Source organism: Schistocerca americana, chromosome 4 (assembly GCF_021461395.2).
Source record: "Schistocerca americana isolate TAMUIC-IGC-003095 chromosome 4, iqSchAmer2.1, whole genome shotgun sequence".
NCBI classification, from domain to species: Eukaryota; Metazoa; Arthropoda; class Insecta; order Orthoptera; family Acrididae; genus Schistocerca; species Schistocerca americana.
Genome location: NC_060122.1, coordinates 710856839 through 710884197, shown reverse-complemented (window position 1 = coordinate 710884197; position 27359 = coordinate 710856839). Strand labels below are relative to the sequence as shown.

At 38.4% G+C, this 27359-nt stretch overlaps 1 protein-coding gene across 2 annotated transcripts in view; it reads left to right on the top strand.

The window, feature by feature from the left end:
* LOC124612601 (condensin-2 complex subunit G2-like) overlaps positions 1–27359 on the top strand; it is a 287500-nt gene that overhangs the window by 102443 nt on the left and 157698 nt on the right. For both annotated transcript variants that reach the window (XM_047140891.1, XM_047140890.1), the window contains exon 9: positions 9642–9815. In XM_047140891.1, the coding sequence (XP_046996847.1) occupies positions 9642–9815 (174 nt within the window). The remainder of the gene's footprint in view (positions 1–9641; positions 9816–27359) is intronic.

The window sequence follows — 27359 nt, the reverse complement described above, 5'->3', positions numbered from 1 at the left end:
AGAGTTAGATTGTGACATGCACAGCACTAGAAGGAATCGGTGGTTCCCATGACCATGTGTTGTTACCGCTTTCAGAGAAAAACAGAACACACATGTACACTGCTGCGCAGTGATAGGGAGATGGGCCTTGTTTCCCTGCACCACTTCTCTCACCTAAGGCAACTGTAATTCTAGTTTGTTTACACTTATGGCTGACTACAAGTTCATAGCGTCTTCACTCTGTACTGTAGCAACTGGAAAACAAAATCTATTAATATATTTCTACCATGCTGAGAGTCTTCCCCCAAAGTGCACCTAGATATAGTTTTGGTTCTACTTCTGAGTTAAGCACTGTGTTGGTTCTACTTGTAACTTTGCCAAATATGAGTCACATTGTTGTGAATGCCCATGAAAGGCGAAATCGGTGTTCTGCAACAACTATCAGATTCAGTGGGAAAAGAAAAATGTCAAAAAACACCTTAAACAGAGAAGCACCCATGTCACTGGTATGAAAATGCTGCTGCTCTCAATGGAAACAAATCATATGTTAAAAGCTTAAATAGAATCCAAAGAAGAAAAAAAGCAAAGACCATTTTGGAAGAAAAATTTGTTGAAGTTTTTGCGAAAGCAAACATTCCAGTCAAAGAGCTCCCCAACCACCAATTTCTTTTTTAACAATTTCAAAGCCCCGTAGAATCACAAACTTTAAACTTTTACATCTAATCATTTACACACACCACACCACAGTGCGAGTTTTTCCAAAAATAGATGCTATGTTTTCAGATCCCTGGCCTTCTCTGACAGAACTACAATATCATTAAAAATATTAACATTTTTATTTCTTTTTCTTGTATATAAATTCCCTTCCAGAATTTCTTCTTTTCCTGGACTTCTTGCTCATGTACAGATAAATAATATGTGGGTGGGCAACAACCTTGTCTCACTCCCTGCTCAACCATTGCCTGCCTTTCATGTCATTTGACTCTTAAAACTGAAGCCTAGTTTATGTAAAAGCTGCAGGTGGTAGGTAATCTTTCGCACCTGTATTTTTTCCTTGTTGTTGTTGTTGTGGTCTTCAGTCCTGAGACTGGTTTGATGCAGCTCTCCATGCTACTCTATCCTGTGCAAGCTTCTTCATCTCCCAGTACCTACTGCAACCTACATCCTTCTGAATCTGCTTAGTGTATTGATCTCTTGGTCTCCCTCTACGATTTTTACCCTCCACGCTGCCCTCCAATGCTAAATTTGTGATCCCTTGATGCCTCAAAACATGTCCTACCAACCGATCCCTTCTTCTAGTCAAGTTGTGCCACAAACTTCTCTTCTCCCCAATCCTATTCAATACCTCCTCATTAGTTACGTGATCTACCCACCTTATCTTCAGCATTCTTCTGTAGCACCCCATTTCGAAGGCTTCTATTCTCTTCTTGTCCAAACTGGTTATCGTCCATGTTTCACTTCCATACATGGCTACACTCCATACAAATACTTTCAGAAACGACTTCCTGACACTTAAATCTATACTCGATGTTAACAAATTTCTCTTCTTCAGAAACGATTTCCTTGCCATTGCCAGTCTACATTTTATATCCTCTCTACTTCGACCATCATCAGTTATTTTACTCCCTAAATAGCAAAACTCCTTTACTACTTTAAGTGTCTCATTTCCTAACCTAATCCCCTCAGCATCACCCGATTTAATTTGACTACATTCCATTATCCTCGTTTTGCTTTTGTTGATGTTCATCTTATATCCTCCTTTCAAGACACTGTCCATTCCGTTCAACTGCTCTTCCAAGTCCTTTGCTGTCTCTGACAGAATTACAATGTCATCGGCAAACCTCAAAGTTTTTACTTCTTCTCCATGAATTTTAATACCTACTCCGAATTTTTCTTTTGTTTCCTTTACTGCTTGCTCAATATACAGATTGAATAACATCGGGGAGAGGCTACAACCCTGTCTCACTCCTTTCCCAACCACTGCTTCGGTTTCATGCCCCTCGAGTCTTATAACTGCCATCTGGTTTCTGTACAAATTGTAAATAGCTGTTCGCTCCCTGTATTTTACCCCTGCCACCTTCAGAATTTGAAAGAGAGTGTTCCAGTTAACGTTGTCAAAAGCTTTCTCTAAGTCTACAAATGCTAGAAATGTAGGTTTGCCTTTTCTTAATCTTTCTTCTAAGATAAGTCGTAAGGTTAGTATTGCCTCACGTGTTCCAACATTTCTACTGAATCCAAACTGATCTTCCCTGAGGTCCGCTTCTACCAGTTTTTCCATTCGTCTGTAAAGAATTCGCGTTAGTATTTTGCAGCTGTGACTTATTAAACTGATAGTTCGGTAATTTTCACATCTGTCAACACCTGCTTTCTTTGGGATTGGAATTATTATATTCTTCTTGAAGTCTGTGGGTATTTCGCCTGTCTCATACATCTTGCTCACCAGATGGTAGAGTTTTGTCATGACTGGCTCTCCCAAGGCCATCAGTAGTTCTAATGGAATGTTGTCTACTCCTGGGGCCTTGTTTCGACTCAGGTCTTTCAGCGCTCTGTCAAAATCTTCATGCAGTATCTTATCTCCCATTTCATCTTCACCTACTTCCTCTTCCATTTCCATAATATTGTCCTCAGGTACATCGCCCTTGTATAAACCCTCTATATACTCCTTCCACCTTTCTGCCTTCCCTGCTTTGCTTAGAACTGGGTTGCCATCTGAGCTCTTGATATTCATACAAGTGGTTCTCTTCTCTCCAAAGGTCTCTTTAATTTTCCTGTAGGCAGTATCTATCTTACCCCTAGTGAGACAAGCCTCTACATCCTTACATTTGTCCTCTAGACATCCCTGCTTAGCCATTTTGCACTTCCTGTCGATCTCATTTTTGAGACGTTTGTATTCCTTTTTGCCTGCTTCATTTACTGCATTTTTATATTTTCTCCTTTCATCAATTAAATTCAATATTTCTTCTGTTACCCAAGGATTTCTATTAGCCCTCGTCTTTTTACCTACTTGATCCTCTGCTGCCTTCACTACTTCATCCCTCAGAGCTACCCATTCGTCTTCTACTGTATTTCTTTCCCCCATTCCTGTCAATTGTTCCCTTATGCTCTCCCTGAAACTCTCTGCAACCTCTGGTTCTTTCAGTTTTCCTTGATAAATTAATTTAAAAGAGAGTATTACTTTTCCTAGTTATTCTTATGTAGATAATTCTTGTTTGTTGCGACTCTGACTTAGTGAACTGATGGTCCTGTAGTATTCAAACCTGACAATGCTTGTCTTCTTTAGTATTAGAATTACTACATTCTTTTTGAAGTCTCTGGTATTTTGCCTGTCTGATGTATCCCACATAAGGACACATCAGTACCAGATTCAATACAATGTTCAGTATTGATGCCAATGTCTAAAATTGTACCAATACCTTGATAATACTGTAAGGAGAGATACCAGCAGTACTGAGAGGTATTGATCTCCTGTATAAAATATTCAGACCACTTCTTCAGGGTAGTAATACCTGCTTCATATTATTGGTATATGTCATTGAAATCTAATGTGTTTATTACAGACTTTACATGGTTTGTAATTTTTACTACCATACTTGTTTTCTGCGTATTACATAAGTTTGCAAGTTAAAATATTACACCATCTCCTCCCCATCCAGTAGGTTTCCCCATGTTTGGTGTGTTTCTTCGGCTGCCGTTTGGTGAGTAGCATTTTTAATCTATCCATATTATATTTTCAATCAATTACTTAGGATTGTTGATTTCAGAAACCACTCACTGATGAGTAGATCTCCTGAAGCAACAAAACTGCTAAGATGTTTCACCTTCTGCCCCAAATAGTCCCACTCCTTCTATGGAATTAAAATAAGGTGATTTAGTGGCCCAGTCGAGGTTTGATAGAGTGCCTGAGTGTTTGTTAAAGCAGAAGCATATCCTATGAATACAACTGTTGTCATATTGAGGGAAAAGAGTGTACATAACAGCTTCGTCACAAAGATGCAACACTCCTTGTAGACAAGCTGAAAGTCCTTATTGATACCCCATCAAATCATGTGACATCATCCATGGTGTGATCATCGGCACATCCAAATGCAATAGATTCTTGATGTCATTCTGTCACATCTCCACAGCAACCCATTTTACTGCCTGATTCTATACAGTTGACTGACACATACAAACTGTTTCACTGGGTCAGGGGTAGAGAGTCACTTGGCTGTCTGGTACCAGTTCTGCGCCATCTACAGCACTCCAAAGCAAAAGTGTGTCCTTTTAAGGGGGGAAGATAAACTAATAAGCGAGGCAGAGATTAGCGAAAAGTATCATGAAAAAACAATAACACTGGAAAGCTAAGTGCATTATACATAGTAGACACATGAGGGGGAGGGGGAGGGGGGGGGGGGGGGAGGAGAAAAGACAGGTCAGAAAATAAACAATTAAAAAAAAGTGAAGAATAGAAATATGCACTCAAAAGAAATGCTTAGGTGACAGAAATTAACGGAATTTAGGCCATGTGGGTGATGAGAACCAAGCACATGTTGTGAGGCCAGTTCCCACCTGCAAAGTTCTGGGAAACTGGTGTCGGAAGGGAGAATCCAGAGGGATGTTCTTCCAAGGTCACGACTACCATGTTGTAGAGTGTGCTCTGCAACAGGATATTTTGTGTTGCCATTATACACTGTCGTTTTATGCTCATTCATCCTTACTGATAAATTGGTGGTAGTCATACTGAAATAGAAGAATGAAAAGTGTTTATGTAATAGCTGATACAAAATGTGTTGTTTTGCATGTGTTTCTCTCTTTGATAGAGTCTGTTTTGCTAGTTACAGACTCGCAGGGGTAGGACCCATAGCTTAGGGAAGTGGGTGCAGGAGGAGCATAGGGACTGACCACAATGTTGCAGATATTTAGGAGGGGGAGGGGAGGTGATGAGAAGCTATTCTAGATAGGGTGGGTATCAGATACTGTCGCTTACTTTCCTTTTATTTCCAAGTACTTAAAACAGTGGTGATGAAAAAAGTCACATATATTGGATGGTAAGATAGTAATTTTGTCCCTGTACAACTGTAATAAAGTGGTATCTGTGTACTGTGTAGTGACAATTTTAATTTTAGTCAGATCACTATAACTGTTTTGAAGGACTCTTAACATTTTAACTGTTTTGTGGTACTGTTGCTTTTTATGATGAGGTACACAAAGTCCAGTGAGTCCTCGTTACCACTTTTAACAACTCTGATTTTGGATGAAATGGCAAATAGATTTTTGAATATTGTATAACTTCAGAAAAGACTGTCTTTTTAGTATTTATTGTGCAGCTAGAGGTCCTCGTATTATCATTGATACTGAGGTGTCACAGTGCAGCCAGTTGCACCAGAGCATCATTTGAAAAAAGCTACAATTTTTTATTGTAAAATTTCTTTTCCATCTGACTGCTTTCTTTTTAGTTATGTCCTTAAAGCGTTTCCTTGACCTTCAGTTATAGTTGCCTTCACTTAAATTTGTTGATTTTAAAAATGGCAGTTTTGGCAAGAATTGCTACTTTTCATATACACAGTATCTTGGACCATGAGTACATTTATTTTATCAAAAATCGTGGTGCCACTTTACACACACACACACACACACACACACACACACACACACACACACACAAACACAAACACATGGGCTTCCAATATGGTACTTCCAGTATTGTCAGTCATACTGAATCACTAGAAAACTGGGAATTGAAATAAATTCCGTTAATACTTTCCTGTGTATTAACATAGATGGGTGCAATCTTATATATCACTGAATTCTTAGATCTGGCTCTGTCTTTGTATACAAGATGAAAACTTACATAGACATTTTTATGCCATCAAAGAAGTGTCTTGTGATTAGTAACAATCATTGTAATAATTATAGTCTCCACTGTTAACGACCTGACATTCTTGGTTTCATAGTGTAGGCACCTGGCAGCTCATGTGGTCCAGGTCCGCCTCACTTGGGTGGTGCACAACATATGAAACTTGATAATTGCCACTACATTTTTAAATCTCAAAGGGGAAAAAAAGAAATATTCAGCAACTTGACGTTCTGAGTGGTGGAGATGAAAGCTCCTTCGAAGCGAGTCATGAAAAGGTTAATGTAATAAAGAGCTCTCCTTGTTCCAATGAAGAGCTCTCCTCATTCCTGTGGTCTGTTCTATTTGTACGTGCGCCACTCAGAGGTAAAACAGTTGTTGGTAAGTGTAAAGTTGATTAAGGTGAACAGGAAGGATGTCAAAGGTTTGAAATCTACTGGTTACTTGTTGAGATAATGTTCAGCAACGGACATACCATGTGCTTGGGGAATGTTTGTATAGAGGGAGGGGTCATTGATGGTGACAAACAAAGTATGTGGTGGGAGTGGACAGGCATAGATTTCAGACGATCAAGGAAATTATTGATGTCTTTAATGAAGAAGGAGAGTTTTTTGTTATTGCAGGTGTTGATCAGTGGTTGCTTCGAAGCCAGCGACTGTGGGACTGCCTGGGTGGTCAGTTTTGTGGTTCTTAGGAAGAAGGTAGAAGAAAGCATGATTTGGGTGGGGTAAGATGTTCTGTGGATTATAGTGTTAGTCCTGTGAGGGGCCTGATGTTGTAAGGAGGGACTGTAGGTCAGTTTGTGCCACAGGGGTGGGGGTCTTACTGGCAGATGTTGTATGTAGAAGTGTCAGAAAGCTGACATAGATCCTCACTCAAGTACTCCCATAGGTGGATGACCACATTGATTGATCACTTGTCCGCCAGGAGTATAATGATGGAGTCGCCGTGATAGAGTCATCAGTTTTTAGGGAACAAAGTGGCAGGAATGCTGCATTCAGTCACCTATCTACCATGTAAACTGCACTTAGCTTTCCTCCCTTATGATTGTTTCGTGATGTTTTTTCAGTAATATCTGTCTTGCTTATTACCCTGTATTCCACCTTTTAAGTTTTCTAGTTTTTGAACCGCATTCTGTGTTGATACCAACAGTCAATCTTTTCTTGTCATTCAGCCCAGTAAATGTCCACTGACCAGGGCTTCTGCTTGACATTTCCATAACTCTTCACATTTCCTAAACCTCATCATTAGGGATGGAGGTTATCATTGAAACACTCAGTTTTCGGTTATAATGGTTGTTTTCAATGTCAGTTTAACTGGATTATTAATACTGCTCCAAATAACCAGTTTGTGAAATAATTGATTTTTCGTTTTTTGTTCCTGTCAGTTCCTGTAATAAATGTAGAAATGGAAAAAAAAGATTGAAAATTTTTGATTCTCTCAGTTTCAAGATAAATAGAATCAAAATATTAAATTAAACATGCAAATAAAAGAAAACTTAGTCTGGCCATTGTTCGCTGCTTTTCTCAAAAAGTTGTAAGTGGCTGACTAGAAAAAAATTGCCATTGTTCTCCTATTAATTCCGATTTTCTGAAACTCTGCTAAAAAATCATGTTGGAATTGGAGTTCATATAACATGATTTGGACATTACAAATAACCAGTGCTAATGGGTGAAAACTGAGGTTCAAGAACTCTATTTTTGTGTTACTTTGTACATTTTCAAGGGCTACAAGCATATAAAGGCATGTTACATGGACACAGACAGCAGACAGCTTCTTTTTATTTTTATTGTAAACTATGGCTTAACTGTTATGTCTTACGTTTTCTGCTTATGTTATGTGGTTGTGGCTGCTCCCGTTTTTAATCTTGTAAAGCAATTGGAGCATTGTACTTCATTGATACTGTACCTTCCTAAAATAATTCCAGACTGGGAATGGTGCAATTCTGTAATATAACTGTTATCTGATGATGGCAGTTAGAAACTATGTGCCTCGCCACATGGTAGCCATACAGTATTGTCTCAGTAACGATATTCCATTTCTCATGACCTGTGTTTGTTGCTTGTTTCTGTCGACATTGTTCTTAAAATAGCACTCATCACTTTTCGCAATTTCCATAATAATGCAAATTTCAAAGCAATACAAATTTTATGAGTAAAAATTACTTGTTCTATGAGAAAGGTTTAGTTAAAAGTGAAAAAATTTAGCACTGCTGCTATGGCTAATTGATATTTTTTTTACCCAGTTATTAGTAAAAATTAAAAACACCTATTATAACTGAGACCAAACAAATGTTGAAGAATACCGTTTATTCAGAACTAAAATACTAGTATCAGTTTCAACTGGTCAACTTTTCCCATCCCTACTCACCAGTCTGTTTCCTTCATCCCTTATTCCATTCCCATCAACCATCGGCTCCAAAAAATCATGCCTTTCCACATATTTTTTGTGTTCCTTATGCTACCAATTTATGTGTAGAATTTGTATCGTATGAGTGTCTTCAGCTGGATATGCCATATCTATAAAAACTTGTGGGCTCTCTTCTTCACCAAACTGAGACCACAGTCAAAGATAGAAGCAGTGTTACATGGTATTAGCATGATATCTTTTGAGGGTGACTAATTTTTTTTGTCTGATGTGCTTAAATACTATATACATTTTAGTTCGCATTAAACTAGCAGTGAAAAGCTATTATTTTCCCTAACACTACTCAGTACTCCCAGTACCAATATACTTGTATTTCTGAAGGTACCATGAAACTGCCAAAATCTTGATCTTAAAAACAATAACACACGAACTGCAACAGAAGTACCCACCTTTCCTGATACCAGTGATTTGTAGTACGTGAAAAATAAAATAGAAAAATAAAGTTAAATAAACAATTTTGCAGGGCAGGGGCTCTCCCAGGGATTTTAAGAATTCTGAAGGAATTCAGTCTGTTCCAGGTGTGTTGTTTAGAGTTTGCTCTTTCAGATTTTTCTTGCAATATTACATATTCCCCCCCCCCCCTCCTCCCCTCCCTTTTCCCTTCTCCATAATATTCTCTCCAAGCCTTTCAGTATCCCCTTCTTCACTTAATACTGACTTGCCATCTGAGTTCTTGATGTGCATAAGCTGCTTCTCTTTTCTCCAAGGGTTTCTTTAATTTACTGTACATGGCTTCTATCTTTCCTGTAATCATTCTTCCTTCAACAGCTTTGCATTTCTCCTCTAACCATTCCTTACTTTGTAATTTTGCACTTCCTTTCTGTCTAATTTCTAGATATCTGTTTTTTTCCCCTTTTACTTGCTTCATTTGATGCAATTTTATTTTTTTCCCCTTTCATGAGTTAATTTTAATTTCTCACTGCTATTCAGTGATTTCTACTAGGCCTTGATTTTTTTTTGCCTGGTTGTTCATTTACTACTTCACTGTTTCATTGTTCAAAATTACCTATCATTCTTCTTTTGTATTTCTTTTATCTATTCCAGTGAGTCTGTGCCTAATGCACTTTTCAAGACTCTCAGCAACCTTTAGGTTGCATCTTCTTAACTTCGTCAACTTTAAATTGTATTTATTTGAATAATATGACAAAAAAGAGGCATGTGAAATGGGTGCTAATATATTTATCTGCTGTATAACATACACTGAATAATTGTAGTTATAAGATCAATACTGTCTTTAAGAGAGTTTTCAACCACGTCTCACCCAGTAGGTATAATGTGACATCCTTTTATTCTTTTTATACGTGTAAGACAATTTGTGTTATGACTTGGTACCTGCCACTGAAATAACATTGATTATTAGTATTTTTAGCTGCAATGTTATCATAGATTTTTATGTTTATAGAGTCCAAACAGCACAGTTAGAAGTAATGCTGCTGAAGTGTTCCTGGATGCTTATCCTTTGGAAAGATGTGGAGAAGGACGTGATAAGAATGTAGCATTTGCAGAGAGGCAGCACAAAATAATGACGGAACTTCTGACTGACAAATGGCATGTTGTTCGCATCATTGCTGTTAGGGTAAGTCCACAGAAATTTCATTAGTTCCTGACATGGCTCATCTTAATATATCAGTGTTCTTAAATTTTAAAAAACTAATCAGTAAGTACAGTAAAGCTTTGCTGTATTGTTTCTAGTGGAAAATTGTAAATCATGTGTTACTACTTTTAATACATGCCACTGCCTCTCATTCACTCTCTCCACTCTTATAAAAAAAATACTGTGTTTGTTTTGCTGTTTTTGTATGATAACAAACAAAGATTTACCAATTTCAGGGTCATCCCTTCTTTGCCTGTGACCATTTAAAAAAGCATCCATTTTGACAAAGTCTAATTGACTGATGACTGAAGCACTACAAAATTCCTCTTCTTCCCATCTCCACTTGTCGTGGTTTGCAATTTACATTTGCTTGTCATATTGCTAACGGAAGACATTGATGAACGGTGATTGCAGCATTAAAAATGCAAGATAAAGGGGGACTTGGATGAGGAAAACAACAGAGAATAACACTGAGAAATGCAGCAATGATAAGAGAACAAGAAGTTACGATGCATAGAATAAGCACAGAAAACAGTGAAACTCTTGATCACTATACATGAAATAGTCATGCTTTGCAATTTCACTTAGTGTTCACGACTCATAGCCACAGTTCTCAGAAAACCTCAACAGTGTTTTTAATTAAGACTATCTGCAAGTTCCACATAGACTAATAAACAGCTTTCTTGGCCAGTAATAATGTAAAAAAGCAGTAATAAAGACGGGTCATATGGTCCAGATTATATACCAATTAGTTTTCTTTTGGAGTATGCTGGTAAAGTAGTCCATTTCTAAGAGTCATATTCAACTGCTTATAAATCTGCTCCCTTGAGAAAAGGCCCATACCGGAAGACTGGGAAGTTGCACAGGTAATACCAATACAAATGAGAGGAAATAGAAGTAATCCTCTGAATTATAGACCCATATCAATGATATTAATTTGTTGTAGGATCCTGGAACATGTTTGGTGTTCCAACACTATGAAAACCTCAAAGAAAACAATCCAGTGACACATAACCAGCTCAGATTCAGAAAATAACATTCTTGTGACACACAGCTAGCTCTTTATTGACAAAGTAGTAAGTGCTGTCCACAAGGGATCTCAAATTAATTCTAGATTTCCAGAAAACTTTTGACACTGTTCCTCACAAGTAACTTGTAATTGAACTACGTGCCTTTGAAGTGTTATTCAGTTGTGTGACCGGATTCGTAATTTACTGTCAGAAAGATCACAATTTGTAGTAGTTGACTGTAAGTGATCTAATGATTTTTGGGGTTCCCCAAGAAAGTGTTACAGTCACTCTGCTGTCCTTAATCTATTTGAATGATTGGAGAGACAATCTGAGCAGCCCTCTTAGATTGTTTGCAGATGATGCTCTCATTTACTGTCTAGTAAAGTTATTCAGAAGGAAAATTAAATTTGGATACATAATAAATCTCATAAATTAAAAGGTTGTGAATTCAACTAAATACCTAGTGATTACAATTACAAACAACTTAAATTGGAACGGTAATATAGAAAATGTTGTGGAGAAGGAGACTGTATTTTATTGGCAGAACACGTGAGAGATGCAACAAATGTATTAAAAAGAGTCATGAGTGTCGCTGTGTGGTATGCAGTCCTTATCAGCTAGGATACACGGAATGACTTAGGCGTTCAATTTTCCCTCATGCTATTCGAGAGTGTAACTGTTGAGAAGTAGTCTGCAATTGACTGTATGAACCTTTGCCAATCACTTAAGTGTGAACTATAGAGTAGCAATGTAAATATAGAATTATATAAGTGAAAAGCACTTTCGGACTTGTGACTTATTTTGTACCGTCTACAATCACTGGGATGTGATAAGATATTGACAATATGAAGGCAAGCTTAGTGTCCACTGGATTACAGAAATTCATTAATATTTCTCGTGTGGGAGTCCTTGTAACATTTAACAGCTAAGTTTCTTGCTGCCTGAACTTCCATTAACCTTTGTGATGAAGGAGCGGGCAGGGGGGTGGGGGGTGGAGGGGTTACTGTGTGCCCAAATTTTGAAAATATTGTAATCTGATCATGTACTTTATATTTTTAAAACTTTGAAAAAAAAATATCTATTGTGTTTAATGACTTCTTATAGCAGAGTCCATAATTGTTTTGAATTTTTAATAAAATGTGACCCAGAAACTTAAGTGTTAGTAGTGGATATGACATTTCGCAACAGGTGCTATGTTCATATTCTCAGGTTCAAGGTCCTTCTTACACATCTGTATATCTTTAAAAATATGTTGTGAACAAAACTCAATAACAATTAAGAAAAATCTGTATTTTTTTAAAAAAAAAAAAAATTTGTGGTGGCCATATAGTACACATTACAAAAAATACACTGGTATTGTTAATACTGTGCTAAAAGATATTTTCAGGTTTTGGAGTCTACTTATACATTAGTATCTATTTTAAAAAAGATGTTAATAAACATCAATAACAATTTATTTCTTTATTCATTCTTGTGGGCATAATTTAAACTCCCCTCTTGTAGTTTGTATTATGGAAAATGCTTTGGTAGTGCCAGAGTAAACATGGAAACATCTAATTCCATGTGCATGTTACATTTATCTCTCAAACTGCTACTAAACACCCCAGTGCCAAAGGTGGGGAGAAGACTATAGTCATAAAAAATTGACTCGAGTACTAGGGACATACAGTAAGTAATGCAGCACATTTTTTATTTTTATTTTTTTTTTTTCCTGAAAGCAGGTACGCCATATTATTCCCCAATCTTTTGGCTACAAAACTGAATTTTTCAACATAATCTCCATTCAACGTGACATCCTTATCCTGCTGCACTGAGAGGGCCGGTACCACATGTTTTAGTTTTCTTGGCAATTTTTGATTATTATAAAAAATGGAGCAAAGAATTTGCATTAAATTTTATTTGAAAAAATGGAATCAAGTGCTTTAAAACACTTGAAATGTTGACAGTGGCATACAGTGAGTCTGCTCTAAGTAAAAAGAGCCAAGATGGCCGAAAAGATGCCAATGACGAACCTCGCTCTGGATTCCCCACCACATCAACAACAGATGATAACATTGAAGCTGTGAGGAAAATTGCTATGGAAAATCATTGAATTACCTTGCTGAGGATGTTGGCATATCAGTCGGCTCGTGTCATGCAGTTTTTTTGGACTTTTGGGCGTGAGGCATGTGTCCACGAAGTTTCTTCCAAAACTTCTCAATTTTGATCAGAAGGACCGTCACATGAGCATCACTCAGGAGCTCTTGAATGATGTCAGTGATGATCCTGATTTGCTCAAGAGGGTTGTAACATTGCTCAAGAGGGTCGTAACTGGTACAAAACATGGGTTTACTGTTATGACGTCAAACCCAAAGCCCAATCATCCCAATAAGAAGCATCCGGGAGAGCCAAGACCGAGAAAAGCACGCCAAGTTTGATCAGATGTCAAAGTTTTGCTCACTGTTTTTTTCAATTACTGTGGCGTAGTGAACCTGAATTTTTGCCTCAAGGTCGTATGATCAATATGGAGTATTACCTTGACATTATGTGTCATTTCTGAGAACCAATACGCAAAAAATATCCAGAATTTTGGGAAAACAATTCATGGTGTTTGCATCACAACAGTGCGCATGCTTATTCATCGTTGCTTGTGAGGGATTTTTTGGCCAGAAACAACACAACAATCATGCCTCAGCCATCATACTCATCAAATTTGATCCCCTGTGACTTTTTCCTGTTCCCAAAACTGAAGAGACCTGTGAAAGGTCGAAGATTTTCAGCGATTGAGGAAATAAAAACTGCATTGCAGGAAGTACTCAAGGCTGTATCACAAAGTTCTTATGATAAGTGCTTCGAGGATTGGAAGAAGCATTGGCACAAGTGTGTTGTATCTGAGGGGGATTACTTTGAAGATGACAACATGGATATTGGTGAATAAAGAAATATTTTTCCATAAAAATATAAAATCACCTTACTTTTTGAACATACCTCATATATGTGGTCGACTGGCAGGAGATCTGGTGATCCTGCTGTCCATGGCAATTGTTGTATGCAACGACAAGCACATTACGTTGCAGCAGCCTTAAGTGAACGTGCATTCTGTTGCTATAAAAGCACAGTGTCTGCCTATCGACAAAATAGTAGTTGTATGAGGATTAACAGTCATCAGAAGATTGATTCTGTTATCTTTAATGCTTCTCACTCTTGTTTACAGTTGATGAAAACAGTCTAATATCAAATCTTTCATGTGGAAAAATTCTCAGCAAGTTAGAGCAGCAATGCCATCCTAACTGAGTGGAACGCAAATCCTGGTGTAACTAAGTGAGGAATAGAATAACATCATACAACATGTAGTCACACACACCGTGATTTTACAACTGATTGCTAAGTTCTTAGTGTTCAGCTTAAGTGATATTGCTATATATGGTAATGAGGGATTCCAAGTCTGTTTGCTTGGAGCTCATATACTGCTTTCTCTCATAAGACGTTTGGAGGCTATTTTTGATATTGATCTCATGAAGCTTTTCTAGAGTATAATGTGGCTTCAGAGGTAGTAAAACTAATTATATTAGGTAATCAGCAAAGATTATGCATTTGACAGCAATTCTTTTAGTTTGTTCTGGGGATTTATATCTGCTATGTGTTAATGATTTTTACTTTATTTCACTCTTTCATTCGTATTTCACTCACTTCTCAGCAATATTGGTTAAATAAAACTCCATTTAGTGGTATCTCATGTGCCATGATTGGAGTGCTCTCTCTCTCTCTCTCTCTTTCTCTCTCTCTCTCTCTTTCTCTATCAATAAACACATGGTGATGGCTGTATGGAGCTGAAACTCAGATTGAGCATCTGGAAGGGATGAAAACACCGGTCGACACAAGCAGAACAGCATAGTGTTGCCAAATTGCTCACAGGGTTGTCAGTCTCATGACTTTTCTCACACACCTCATAATTACCCTTTTATTGCAATTGGAATGTGCCAATGACTTCTTTCGATTTTTGCAAAAATGTGATCCTATACTTAAAGGTGGGAGTGAAAGAAGGTATTGTATGCTTACTTTACTGTTTTCTCCACTACAGCAGGGTCTTAGTGAGCAAATAAAGTAGCAGGTTTTACATTCAGATATTTTATATGCTTGTTCATTTTTAAATTACCTCGCTACCATAATTGTAAGAATTTGGTTCTGTACTGTTATCAACTGGTTCATCATTGATAGAGATTAATGGGACTCCTCAGGAGCCTCATGACGTTTTGTGAAAACATGCGTGGTGAATATGGGGCATCAAGCTATTCTAGCACCTGTCTCCTTTCTTGTGCCTCAATCTCCCATCGATGACTAAGTGTTATTTTTCTTACTAACCAACCCATAGTGACAGTTTTCAGTACTGGCCCAGTGAAGTGTTACATGCTGTTTAGGCAAACATTTCACACTTCTGGTGTAGTACAAGGAAAGATGATCTCTTTACAATAATATTAAATAGGGAGGAAGTCATGGAACATATACCACGGAAGTGTTTATTTTTGGTGTGTGGACATTATATTGGAGGTGTGGAATACAAGAAAAGAGCAAGCTGTGACGATAAATAAACAACTTCACCTGTTGTGGGTGGGGCCTTTTACATTTTGACATCACAGCTTAACGGTTGCTTGACCATCAAAGAGCAGCCATACTCTCCAAGAATGAAAACAAAAGACAAGATGGTTTTGTGAAGAATAAAATATATTGTAATCTTGGATGTCATGTTGAGCCTTTGAGGGTATGTTGTATGAAAAGTTGTGTTCTACTCTAGTTCACAAGTCACTCTAATGATCTGTACACCCACTCAAGGAAATATATGTTTGTAAAAGGAAAGTAGCGGACGTACTTTTTCATGATATGAGTAGAAGTTACTTTCTTTTGCTCCAATAACAGGTGCAGAATGTGAAGAAGTCGAGTCTTCCCTTTACTACACACGGGATTTCAGAGGCACTGATTAGTGGGACCCCTACTTCAATAAAATCAACAGCGGCAACCAGATTTTGAAAAAGTAAAAATAAAAAGGTAAATATGACAGATATTACATTGGGCGATAGATCTCATGAAGTGTTCTGACTCAGCTGCAGGTACAAGGAGCGAGCCTGCAGCTACAACAAACCTTAAACAAATAAGAAAAATGCTTATTTGGCACACCGAGCATTGGAGCAAAAAGAAGCAAATAAAGAACTATAAATTTGCAAAACCTTGAAATTCAATGATAAATTACCGCATTGCTAAGAGCAACCAGAATTAAACAAAAGGAGAAACTAGAAGTGTACGGACATAAAAGTCAGTAATGATCCATTAAGAAAAAAAATGAAAGGAAATATTGGAACAATTCACAAATTTGAAGACAAACCAAACTTATACAATTGTGGCACAAGTATTACGGCAACATCAATTAAATTTGCGTGTCAAGTAAACAATGTCGACACATGAATAAAATAATGTTTTAAATATGACAGAGCAATTTCTTGTTGGGTTTGGAGAAGAATTTTTGGTGGGCTCGAGCAAGTCATTACTAGAAAAATGGCCACAGAGTCTCTAGAATGATTTAAAGATTTATTACAACAAATGTCTGACAAAATGAATTCTGACAAAAGTACAGTCTAAAAGTAATGAACTGTCTGTCAAGGTAGAAAATACGAAAGGAGAACTAATTAGAGATAACAGAATACATCACATAGGAAAAGAAACTAAGTTAACTAACATTGCAAGTTCTTTGACCCAGGAGTTGAAGGATGAGATCAGTAACCAGTGTGATTTAGTTCACAAGGAAGTAAAAGAGCAGTTCAAAGAATTAGATGCAAAAATTAACAGAGTAGGTCCGTTTATTGTCAGAGAGTTCAGCCAGGTTAAAGAGCAAATCTCAGAGGTGAACAAGTGTGCAAATGTTTTAGAACAATGCAAAGAAGTTAGAGAAATAGTTAACATACACGAAATGCTTTATAATTTGGAGGAACGATTACACGAATTTGTAAATTTTACCATACAAGAGGAAGATGAATTGCTTAATACAACACACACACACACACACACACACACACACACACACACACACACACACAATACAGAGACTATGGGAGGCTATTGAGAGTACTAAACAGGAAACCATAAGCAGGTAGGCATAAATAACAATGGGTTATCGAGTAGTTTATTAGAGGAGTTACAGTTGAGAAGTAATATGAATTTATCAAAGCAATTTCTGAAATTCAAACCTGATGGAGAAGTTGAGAGTGTTTTCTAGATTTTTACCAAAAACACTGGGAGGGGGATAGCAAAAAGATGGATTTTGCCTTGAGTTATTTGATAATAGACCCTGATACAGGGCAAGATAAAGGATTATACAATGTAGATGTGATTGAAAGATTTAAGCTCCTGTGAGAGTATACAGCCTTGTGAATTCGATGGATTTACAACCACCGGCTGCCCGAATTAAATTGTTTCCGTATTTGCAGCTTAGTTTTCTCGGAGACAAGTTCTAACTTCTTTGATTATTCTGTTATCTTTTATTAATATTATGCCATATAAACCACTTCTTCCAGAAATCAAACTAAAAAAATAATAACAATAATAATAATAATAAATTTACAATCTCCATGCCTGTATGCATAGAGTTTAGTGTGTATTCAACAGTAATTGCATTAGTATGTTCACGAAGATAGCCATGTGCATAATTAATAAACTTAACTATAAATTAATATTTCAAGGAGCATTTTGAAGATGTACAATGTACATGTAGTACATGAAAAGCCAAAAGTTATAGCACTATGCCACTTGTAGAGAAATGCTTTAACTCACAAGCTCTTTGCATAAGCTATGAATATAGTAAGCTAAATATTCTGGAATTTAGGAAAGGAAGTTTTTGGATTTGTACATTTTTTAACAATAAAGAAAGAAGAATAAAATGGTTGGGTTTGTATTTAAATTTAATTTTATTAGGGGAGGTTAATCATGGGTAGGGATTTCACCTCTGTTTAGTGTTGACTGATGAATAGACCGACCACAGAAATTATACTGACAGTTGATGATGAGTTACATGAAAGCACGTACTTATTCAAATGCATTTCATAGGGGTTTGCTAGGATCAATTTTTGGGGTGATGGAGAAGCCGTGGCAGGTCCGTTCTGTAGGGAATGATACTGACATATGTGTCTCTCTATTTCCTTTTCTTACTTCTCCATTAGGAGTACCAACTCTATCTTCCCTCTGTTCACATGCAAAGTTCCTGTCACATGATCTCTTCTTTTTAGAGAATGTATAATTGAATTTACAACCTACAACAGTAGAATTGCTGGTCGGCATTTCACGTAGGATGACAACAATAGCCTGGAGGGCTGCATCAAACCAGTCTCTGGACTGAAGACCACAACAACAACAACAACAATAGACAAACAAGATTTTTTTAGGGTTAAGTAAGTGACACATTAGTCAGACCACACATTGTAAGGGAGAAGTGTCCAGGTGGGAGATGGAAGGCAAGACAAACTTAGCTTATAGTAGAGACAAAAATGTTCCATGCTTGTTGACTAGAGCCTGTACTGAAATTTGACTCTAGAGACTGAATAGTAGACATGTACCCAACAAGCAACTCCTCAGGTAATAATAATGTGAGAAAGGGTAAAAGGTAACTAACTATGTACGTATAAAAGAAGTAAACAAGACATTCTTGAGTATACTTGCTTGAAGGCAGTACATAGTTAAATAAATAGACTATTTATTTATTTATTTACATGTCAAGTTCCATAGGACCAAATTGAGGAGCAAATCTCCAAGGTTATGGAACATGTCAGCACATGAAATTACAACATAAAAGTAATAACAGATAAAAATAAAATGTTTATGAACCCAAAAAAAGTCAATCCATAAGTTTAAGTAAACGCAATCAGCAATACAACAAGAATCAGCTTAATTTTTCAAGGCACTCCTTGACATAATAGAAGGAGTGACCCATGGGGAAACTCTTCAGTTTTGAGTTGAAAAGTGCGTGGATTACTGCTGTGATTTTTGAATTTGAGTGATAGCTCATTGAAAATGGATGCAGCACCTTTCTGCACAAGAGTTAAGGAAGTCCGATCCAAATGCAGGTTTGATTTCTGCTGGGTATTAACTGAGTGAGAGCTGCTTATTCTTGGGAATAAGTTAATATTGTTAACAAGAAATGACAGTAAGGAATACATATATTGAGAGGTCGATGTCGAAATACCCAGACTCGTGAACAGGTGTTGACAAGAGGTTTGTGAACTTGCACCACTTATTGCCCGAACCGCCTGTTTCTGAGCCAAAAATATCCTTTCAGAATGGGAAGAGTTACCCAAAAATATAATATGATATGGCATAAGTGAATGAAAATAAGCAAAGTAGACTAATTTTCATGTCAAATGATCACTCACTTCAGATACCATTCAAATAGTAAAAATGGCAACATTAAGTCTTTGAACAATATCCTGAGCATGGGCTTCCACGGCAGTTTACTATCTGAACACCTAGAAATTTGAACTGTTCCGTTTCACTAATCATATGCCCGTTCTGTGAAATTAAAACATCAGGTTTTGTTGAATTGTGTGTTAGAAACTGTAAAAACTGAGTCTTGCTGTGATTTAGCGTTAGTTTATTTTGTACAAGCCATGAACATAGGCCATGAACTGCACTATTTGAAACCAAGCCAATGTTGCACACAACATCCCTTACTACATCATCAGCAAACAGAAATATGTTAGAGTGACCCATAATACTAGAAGGCATATCATTTATATAAATAAGGAACTGGACTCCCCGTATTCCGTAATGGTCTAACTTCTGGAGCAATATTTTGTGATCAACACAATCAAATGCCTTAGTTAAATCAAAAAATATGGCTAGCATTTGAAATTTTTTGTTTAACCACAGAGAAAAGAGAATATAGCATTTTCAGTTGTTAAATGACTTCTAAAGCCGAAGTGTACATTTGATAGCAGATTGTGTGATATAAAATGATCAATTATCCTTACATACACAGCCTTTTCAATAGCTTTAGCATATGCTGATGGCATAGAAATACGTCTAAAATTGTCTACATTATCCCTTTCTCCCTTTTTATAAAGTGGCTTTACTACTGAGTACTTTAATCGTTCAGGAAACTAGCCATTCCTAAAGGAAAAATTACAAATATGGCTAAATACGCGGCTAACATGTGCAGCACAGTACTTTAATATTCTGCTAGGCACTCCATCATATCCATGAGAGTCAGTAGTCTTCAGTGATTTAACTATTGACTCAATCTCCCCCTTGTCTGTATCACAGATGAGTATTTCAGACATCAATCTCAAAAAGACATTTTGCTAAGAAAGTTAAATGATTCCTTGTAGAAACTAAATTTTTATTTAATTGACCAGCAATGCTCAGAAAATGATTGTTAAATAGTGTACATATATCTGATTTATCAGTAACAGAAATATTTTTAGTACCAACTTACTTTACATGTCGATCTTGTGCTGCTTCCTTCACAACTGACCATATGGTTTTAATTTTATCCTGTGAATTAGCTATTCTATTTGCATACCACATACTCTTTGCCTTCCTAATAACATTTTTAGCACATTACAATACTGTTTGTAATGGGCTACTGTAGCCTGATTGTGACTACTTCTAACATTTTGATATGATTACCGCTTTGTTCTACATGATATCCTTATCCCACTAGTCAGCCACCCAGGCTGCCTATCACTGCTAGTACCCCGTTAGAACATTCTAATGGAAAGCAACTCTCAAAGAGCATGAGAAATGTGTTGAGGAAAGCATTATATTTATCATCTATGTTACTGGCACTATAAACGTCCTGCCACTCTTGTTCCTTGACGAGGTTTAAAAAAACTCTCTATTGCTATTGGATTACCTTTCCTACATAGTTTGTAATTATATATGACATTTGTTTGAGTGCAAAAGCCTTTTAATGTTAAAATTTGTGCATATGGTCTGAAAGGCCATTCACCCTTTTACTAACAGAATGCACATCTAGTAATGAAGAATGAATAAAAATATTGTCTATGGCTGTGGCACTGTTCCCCTGCACCCTAGTTGGAAAAAACACAGTCTGCATCAGATCATATGAATTTAGGAGATCTACCAACATCCTTTTTCTTGCACCATCATATACAAAATTTATTTTGATGTCACGACATATAAGTAATTTCTGGTACTTCGTACAAAGTGAATCAAGAACCCTCTCTAGCTTGAGCAGAAATGCTCTGAAGTTGGAATTAGGGGACCTACAAACAACAACAATTAGAAGTTTAGTTTCACGGAATTCAACTACCCCTGCACAACACTCAAATATCTGTTCAGTGCAGTGTCGTGATACATCTGTGGACTTAAATGGAATACAGTTTTTTACTTACATAGCCACTCCCCCACCCTGCAAGGAACTCCTTGAAAAACAGCCAGCTAATATGTATCCTGCTAAAGGAAGACTCTGAATTGTCAAATTATTTAAGTGGTGTTCCGATATACCTACAATTTCAGAGTCAGCATCTATAAGCAGTTCACTTACTTAATCTCTAATACCTCTCATATTCTGATGAAATGTGCTAATTCCTTGACTACTTGGAAACATTACATTCTCTGAAGGTGAGCCCTTAGTTAGAGGGACTTCCTTTAAGCAAGTATATCTATCAGCTGACTTCAGTCTAAAAAAGGTGGAACTCTAACACCAACTACTAAAGGAATTGTTCCATTAGTGATCCCACCATCACCTACTACACTGTCACCTATAAGATTTACCAGCCTCCCCTTCCCATACCTATTGAGGTGCAGATCGTGCCTTGTGAAACGCGACCTACTGATAGACCCAACTGGCACCACTGAAATGTGACCCATGTCCTCTGTCATCAGTGCCCTCTCCAGCCCCAAGTTAATATGCCTAACTGTCCCATTAAGATGAGGCCGATCATGACGCTGAATCAGTTGCACGAAATGCATATTAGTGCCACCAGTTTGAGTGGCTATCTTTACCAGGTCACCACCTACATCACATTCCCCATTCTTATCAAGACTGTTCTCTGCTCCACTCACTATCACTGCCTGATCCTCCTTTGTAAAATTCATACATAACTCCCCTATGCTGTCAGTTACCTGAGCCAACCCTGCACTAGGCTTCACAATGCTGGTGACATGGTTCTCACTCCCCACATCACACAGGATGTGGAGTACATAAGATGGAGATATACAAAGTACGGTAACACTGTTTAGCACAATTTAACTGAAATGAAACAACAAAATTGAAAAGATTTTTATTAAATTAAGTTTTATTCCTTTTTAAAGAAGGCAATCATATCCAATGTTTTTAAGTAATTAGGTTGTTTATAGTTGTATGTTAATGGTTTTGTGTGTGTGTGTGTGTGTGTGTGTGTGTGTGTGTGTGTGTGTGTGTGTGTGTGTGTGTGCGCGTGCGCGTGCGTGTGTGCGGTCCCAACATCTTTCGTTAAAGTGGGGGAATATGAAGTGTTACATTCTGTTTAGGCAAACGATATTTCACACTGCTTGCATAGTACAGGGAAAGATGGTCTTGATAGAATGATTTTAAGTAGAGAGTAAGTTGCAGAACATTTACTGTGTGCGAGTGTTTGTTTTTGAATGTGCAGATGTTAAATGGGAAGTGTGGAATACGAGAAAATAGCGAGGTGCGACAACAAGTAAATGGCTTCACATGCTGTGGGCAGAGACTTTTATGCTTCGGCATAGTGGCTTCACTGTCAAAGAGCATCCATACTCTCCAAGAATGAAAACAAAAGACAAGATGGTTTTGTGACAAATAAACTATTTTGTAATTTTGGGCGTCGTGTTGAGTCTCTGATGCGTATGTCATATGAAAAGTTGTGTTCTACTCTAATTCACGAGTATATTGTAGAACAAAAGCAAACAGGTGCTTTTCATTTATTATAATGTTGTTCTACCAAGAACCAAATAATTAAATATGTGTTTAAAATTCAAAGCGACATCCAACCCGACATTGCAGGGTCGATTTATACCCTTTTGGTAGAGCCCTCTTACAACACGGGTTCACTTCTGATGCCTGAGCTGCTAGATCCCCATGCATGCCTAAGTGAGATGCCCATGATTTTGGGGCACTGTGATTCTCGGCTACATCCATTGTGCCCAGTGACCTTCACTTTGGCTGGCTGGTGCCTGGTGGTAGAGCCATTGATTGGAGTAGGTGGCACCTGGCTGGGCATCTGACACATCAAACACATGAGGCTTAACTGTCGTAATGGCCATACTGTTCTGGCTGTCTCAACTGATAGGTCTAAATGCTTCAGTCCATACAGTTACAATCCAACTGTTTTCTGTAGCCTAGCTGCTCCATGGGAAGAGGGACAAGCCAGATGACTGGGAATGAAACAATTTATTTAATACATGTTGTGTATGAAAACAGGTGGAGATACTTTTACAGTGATTAAGCTATTATTTTTTGTGGAATAGATAGGAGATAAATTTGGAGAATAGATACATGTAAAAATGTAAAATGGGGTCACTATTGATTAAAGCTTCTCTGCTGCACATTGTAAGGCACTTAGGGGATGTGAAAGACTGGATGGCATACCAGTGACTATTGCTTCACACAAAACTTTGAATATGGTACAAGGAGTTCTCTTTCGCAGAGCCTTAGTCAGATGATGAGCTAATCTAGCACAGTGAGGTGTACATTTTGTCTGACAAGTACAAACAGGTCCATAAGATAACCAAGTAGATACAGCTGCTTTCCTCTTAAGTTTTAAAAGAAATGTCTTCCCAGAGAAAATTAAGAGATAGTGACATAAATTTCTGCTTGATATGTGTATATGTTTTGTGAAAAAGGGTTTTTAAAGGTTGGACAGACAGACGGATGGGCAACAAGGGCTTTGTTTACCAGAATGCTAAAAACAATGGGAGAGATAATATAAATAACTACAGACCCATTAAACTCACTAAAATTTCCACAATAATCTCAAAAATACTGGAAAGCTTTATGTGTGAGAGAATTATGGAATTTATAAATAAAAAGTCCTATGTAATGAACAACACTCGAGTTGGAAATAACAACTGCAGTTTTTAAATGCATTAACTACATGCTGCTCCCAACAGACATGATAACAGAAATCAACATAAATATTTATTGACCATCTAAAGTTTTTCATGTGGTAAGTCATAAGATTCTACTGTGAAGGCTTTAACAGTGTGGCAGTACAGGTCTGTCCAACAGTTGGACGGTTCCTTCATGAATAATCATAAACAAGTGGTAAGTATTAAGCACCTTAAGTCAGTTTTTGACCACTTATCAGAGTATAAGCTAATTAAATATGTTGCACCTCAAGGATCATTAATGGGAGCATTTCTGTTCCTTTTCCACACCAATGGATGGATGTTCATAAAACTATCATATTTCCAGATTACACCACAATTCTATTAAAGGGGGAAAGGAAGAATTACAACAGTCAGTAAACAGATACATAGTCATCCACTGCAGGTTCAGGTGTCAAGAATGGATTGAGGGGCATCTGGGGGGCTAAATTGGTAGTGACAGGTTTCCCCTCCCCCTCCACCCTCTAAGTCAATATGTAACATTGTTGTCTTTAAATCTTGCTGTAGTATCCAGTCCTTCATAGGAAGTGTAGTACATAATATACATCTGTTTCATCATCAACTAGAATCTCTGATAGGTGGTGTCCTGGGATTGACTGACTTCAAAGGTCTTGGGTAGCTTACAGTCTTCGAGGATGTGGTGAACTGATAATGCTTCTCCATAGATGCAGTGTAGGGTTTCTTCTTGTCATAGCAAAAATTCATGAGTTATTTTGGCATGTTCAGTTCTGACATAGCATAAAACATTATCTTCCCTTCTTGAGCATCATTGTGAATTCTAACAAGCCTTTGCTGGTGTTTTTGGTGGTCTGCAGTTCATTGGATTACCTTGATCTGCAGTTTATTGGTTACCTTGGCAATTGTTTTCCATTTCTTCAGGATACAGCACTGAATGTGTGTCCTTACGTCAGTACTAGGAATGTTTAGTTCCGGTGTTTCCATTCCCATTGCTTCTTTAGCTAGTTTGTCAGCCAGTTCATCAGTTTGAATGCCAATGTGACTTGCTGTCCAGAAACAAGTGATAGACACGTCTGTACTGTGGAGGGCATACAGTTGCTCATGAATGGTAGAGACCAGTGTATGTCTCAATAGCACTTTTATATTGTTTGCAATGCACTTAAGGAGTTACTGTGTATAATGAAATTCTGCTGCAGTAAAATCATTATGTTTTGTAGTGTTCTTTTATGGGTATTAATTTTGTGGTATAAATACTTCATTCAATTAATGGAGAATGATGTTCTTAATTCTGGCTATGTATGTATGCATAGCTGGCATTCTCATTATGTTTGGAGTCATCAGTGTTATGGGACATTAAAATGTGGCTACCCTTGGATGGCTAAACAAAATGTACAGCTAAAAAAATTGGGAGTTATATTGACTTTGCTGTCATACCATAGACCCACCCTTACTACTTGTTGGAGAATATACCAAGGAAGAATTTGCAATTGAGACTATTGCAGGAAATCTGAGCAAGTTAAGTTCTCATCAGAGGTCTTGTGGTCATAGTGTGCTGGCATCTGTTCTATGAAGGTTGAGGAATGACCAGGTACTTAGATTGCGAAATACAATGGGATGGCAGGGATGGTTTGCATTGGTTAATTATGATTGTGCAGTTAAATACAGTTTGTTGGCATTGTATTTTCAGTGTTAATATTCCTGCATCTACAAGGTGGCTAACGACTGGACTAGCTCACAAAGCTCCAACTGTCAAACAAATTCGTTGTGGTGGACGCGGTGTAATATTTACAAGATGGGTAGTCCTGCTGACTCATAAACTATGCTTCTTTAGTCCAAACAGGATAAAATGTGTGCTTTATGAAATTTTAATAATGTTGTTAAATTCACACCCCAATAACAGTTAGCAGGAAAACAGAGTATAGAGTATTTTCGTCCAGAAAGTCTTGAATTGTCATGTAAGTGGTAACCATCAAAGTTCATTATCAAAAAAAGTCCTAGAAAATGGTACTGGTCCACTACTTCTAGCAGCAGACAGCTATACAAAAGGACAGAAATGGGCAGAAAAGCATGGCCACCATTTCTCACCAGCAGACTTACGTGTCATGCACGTTTGTAGAATACAGTCTGCCCATCCTCATCCAGAACTACACTCCTGGAAATGGAAAAAAGAACACATTGACACCGGTGTGTCAGACCCACCATACTTGCTCCGGACACTGCGAGAGGGCTGTACAAGCAATGATCACACGCACGGCACAGTGGACACACCAGGAACCGCGGTGTTGGCCGTCGAATGGCGCTAGCTGTGCAGCATTTGTGCACCGCCGCCGTCAGTGTCAGCCAGTTTGCCGTGGCATACGGAGCTCCATCGCAGTCTTTAACACTGGTAGCATGCCGCGACAGCGTGGACGTGAACCGTATGTGCAGTTGACGGACTTTGAGCGAGGGCGTATAGTGGGCATGCGGGAGGCCGGGTGGACGTACCGCCGAATTGCTCAACACGTGGGGCGTGAGGTCTCCACAGTACATCGATGTTGTCGCCAGTGGTCGGCGGAAGGTGCACGTGCCCGTCAACCTGGGACCGGACCGCAGCGACGCACGGATGCACGCCAAGACCGTAGGATCCTACGCAGTGCCGTAGGGGACCGCACCGCCACTTCCCAGCAAATTAGGGACACTGTTGCTCCTGGGGTATCGGCGAGGACCATTCGCAACCGTCTCCATGAAGCTGGGTTACGGTCCCGCACGCCGTTAGGCCGTCTTCCGCTCACGCCCCAACATCGTGCAGCCCGCCTCCAGTGGTGTCGCGACAGGCGTGAATGGAGGGACGAATGGAGACGTGTCGTCTTCAGCGATGAGAGTCGCTTCTGCCTTGGTGCCAATGATGGTCGTATGCGTGTTTGGCGCCGTGCAGGTGAGCGCCACAATCAGGACTGCATACGACCGAGGCACACAGGGCCAACACCCGGCATCATGGTGTGGGGAGCGATCTCCTACACTGGCCGTACACCACTGGTGATCGTCGAGGGGACACTGAATAGTGCACGGTACATCCAAACCGTCATCGAACCCACCGTTCTACCATTCCTAGACCGGCAAGGGAACTTGCTGTTCCAACAGGACAATGCACGTCCGCATGTATCCCGTGCCACCCAATGTGCTCTAGAAGGTGTAAGTCAACTACCCTGGCCAGCAAGATCTCCAGATCTGTCCCCCATTGAGCATGTTTGGGACTGGATGAAGCGTCGTCTCACGCGGTCTGCACGTCCAGCACGAACGCTGGTTCAACTGAGGCGCCAGGTGGAAATGGCATGGCAAGCCGTTCCACAGGACTACATCCAGCATCTCTACGATCGTCTCCATGGGAGAATAGCAGCCTGCATTGCTGCGAAAGGTGGATATACACTGTACTAGTGCTGACATTGTGCATGCTCTGTTGCCTGTGTCTATGTGCCTGTGGTTCTGT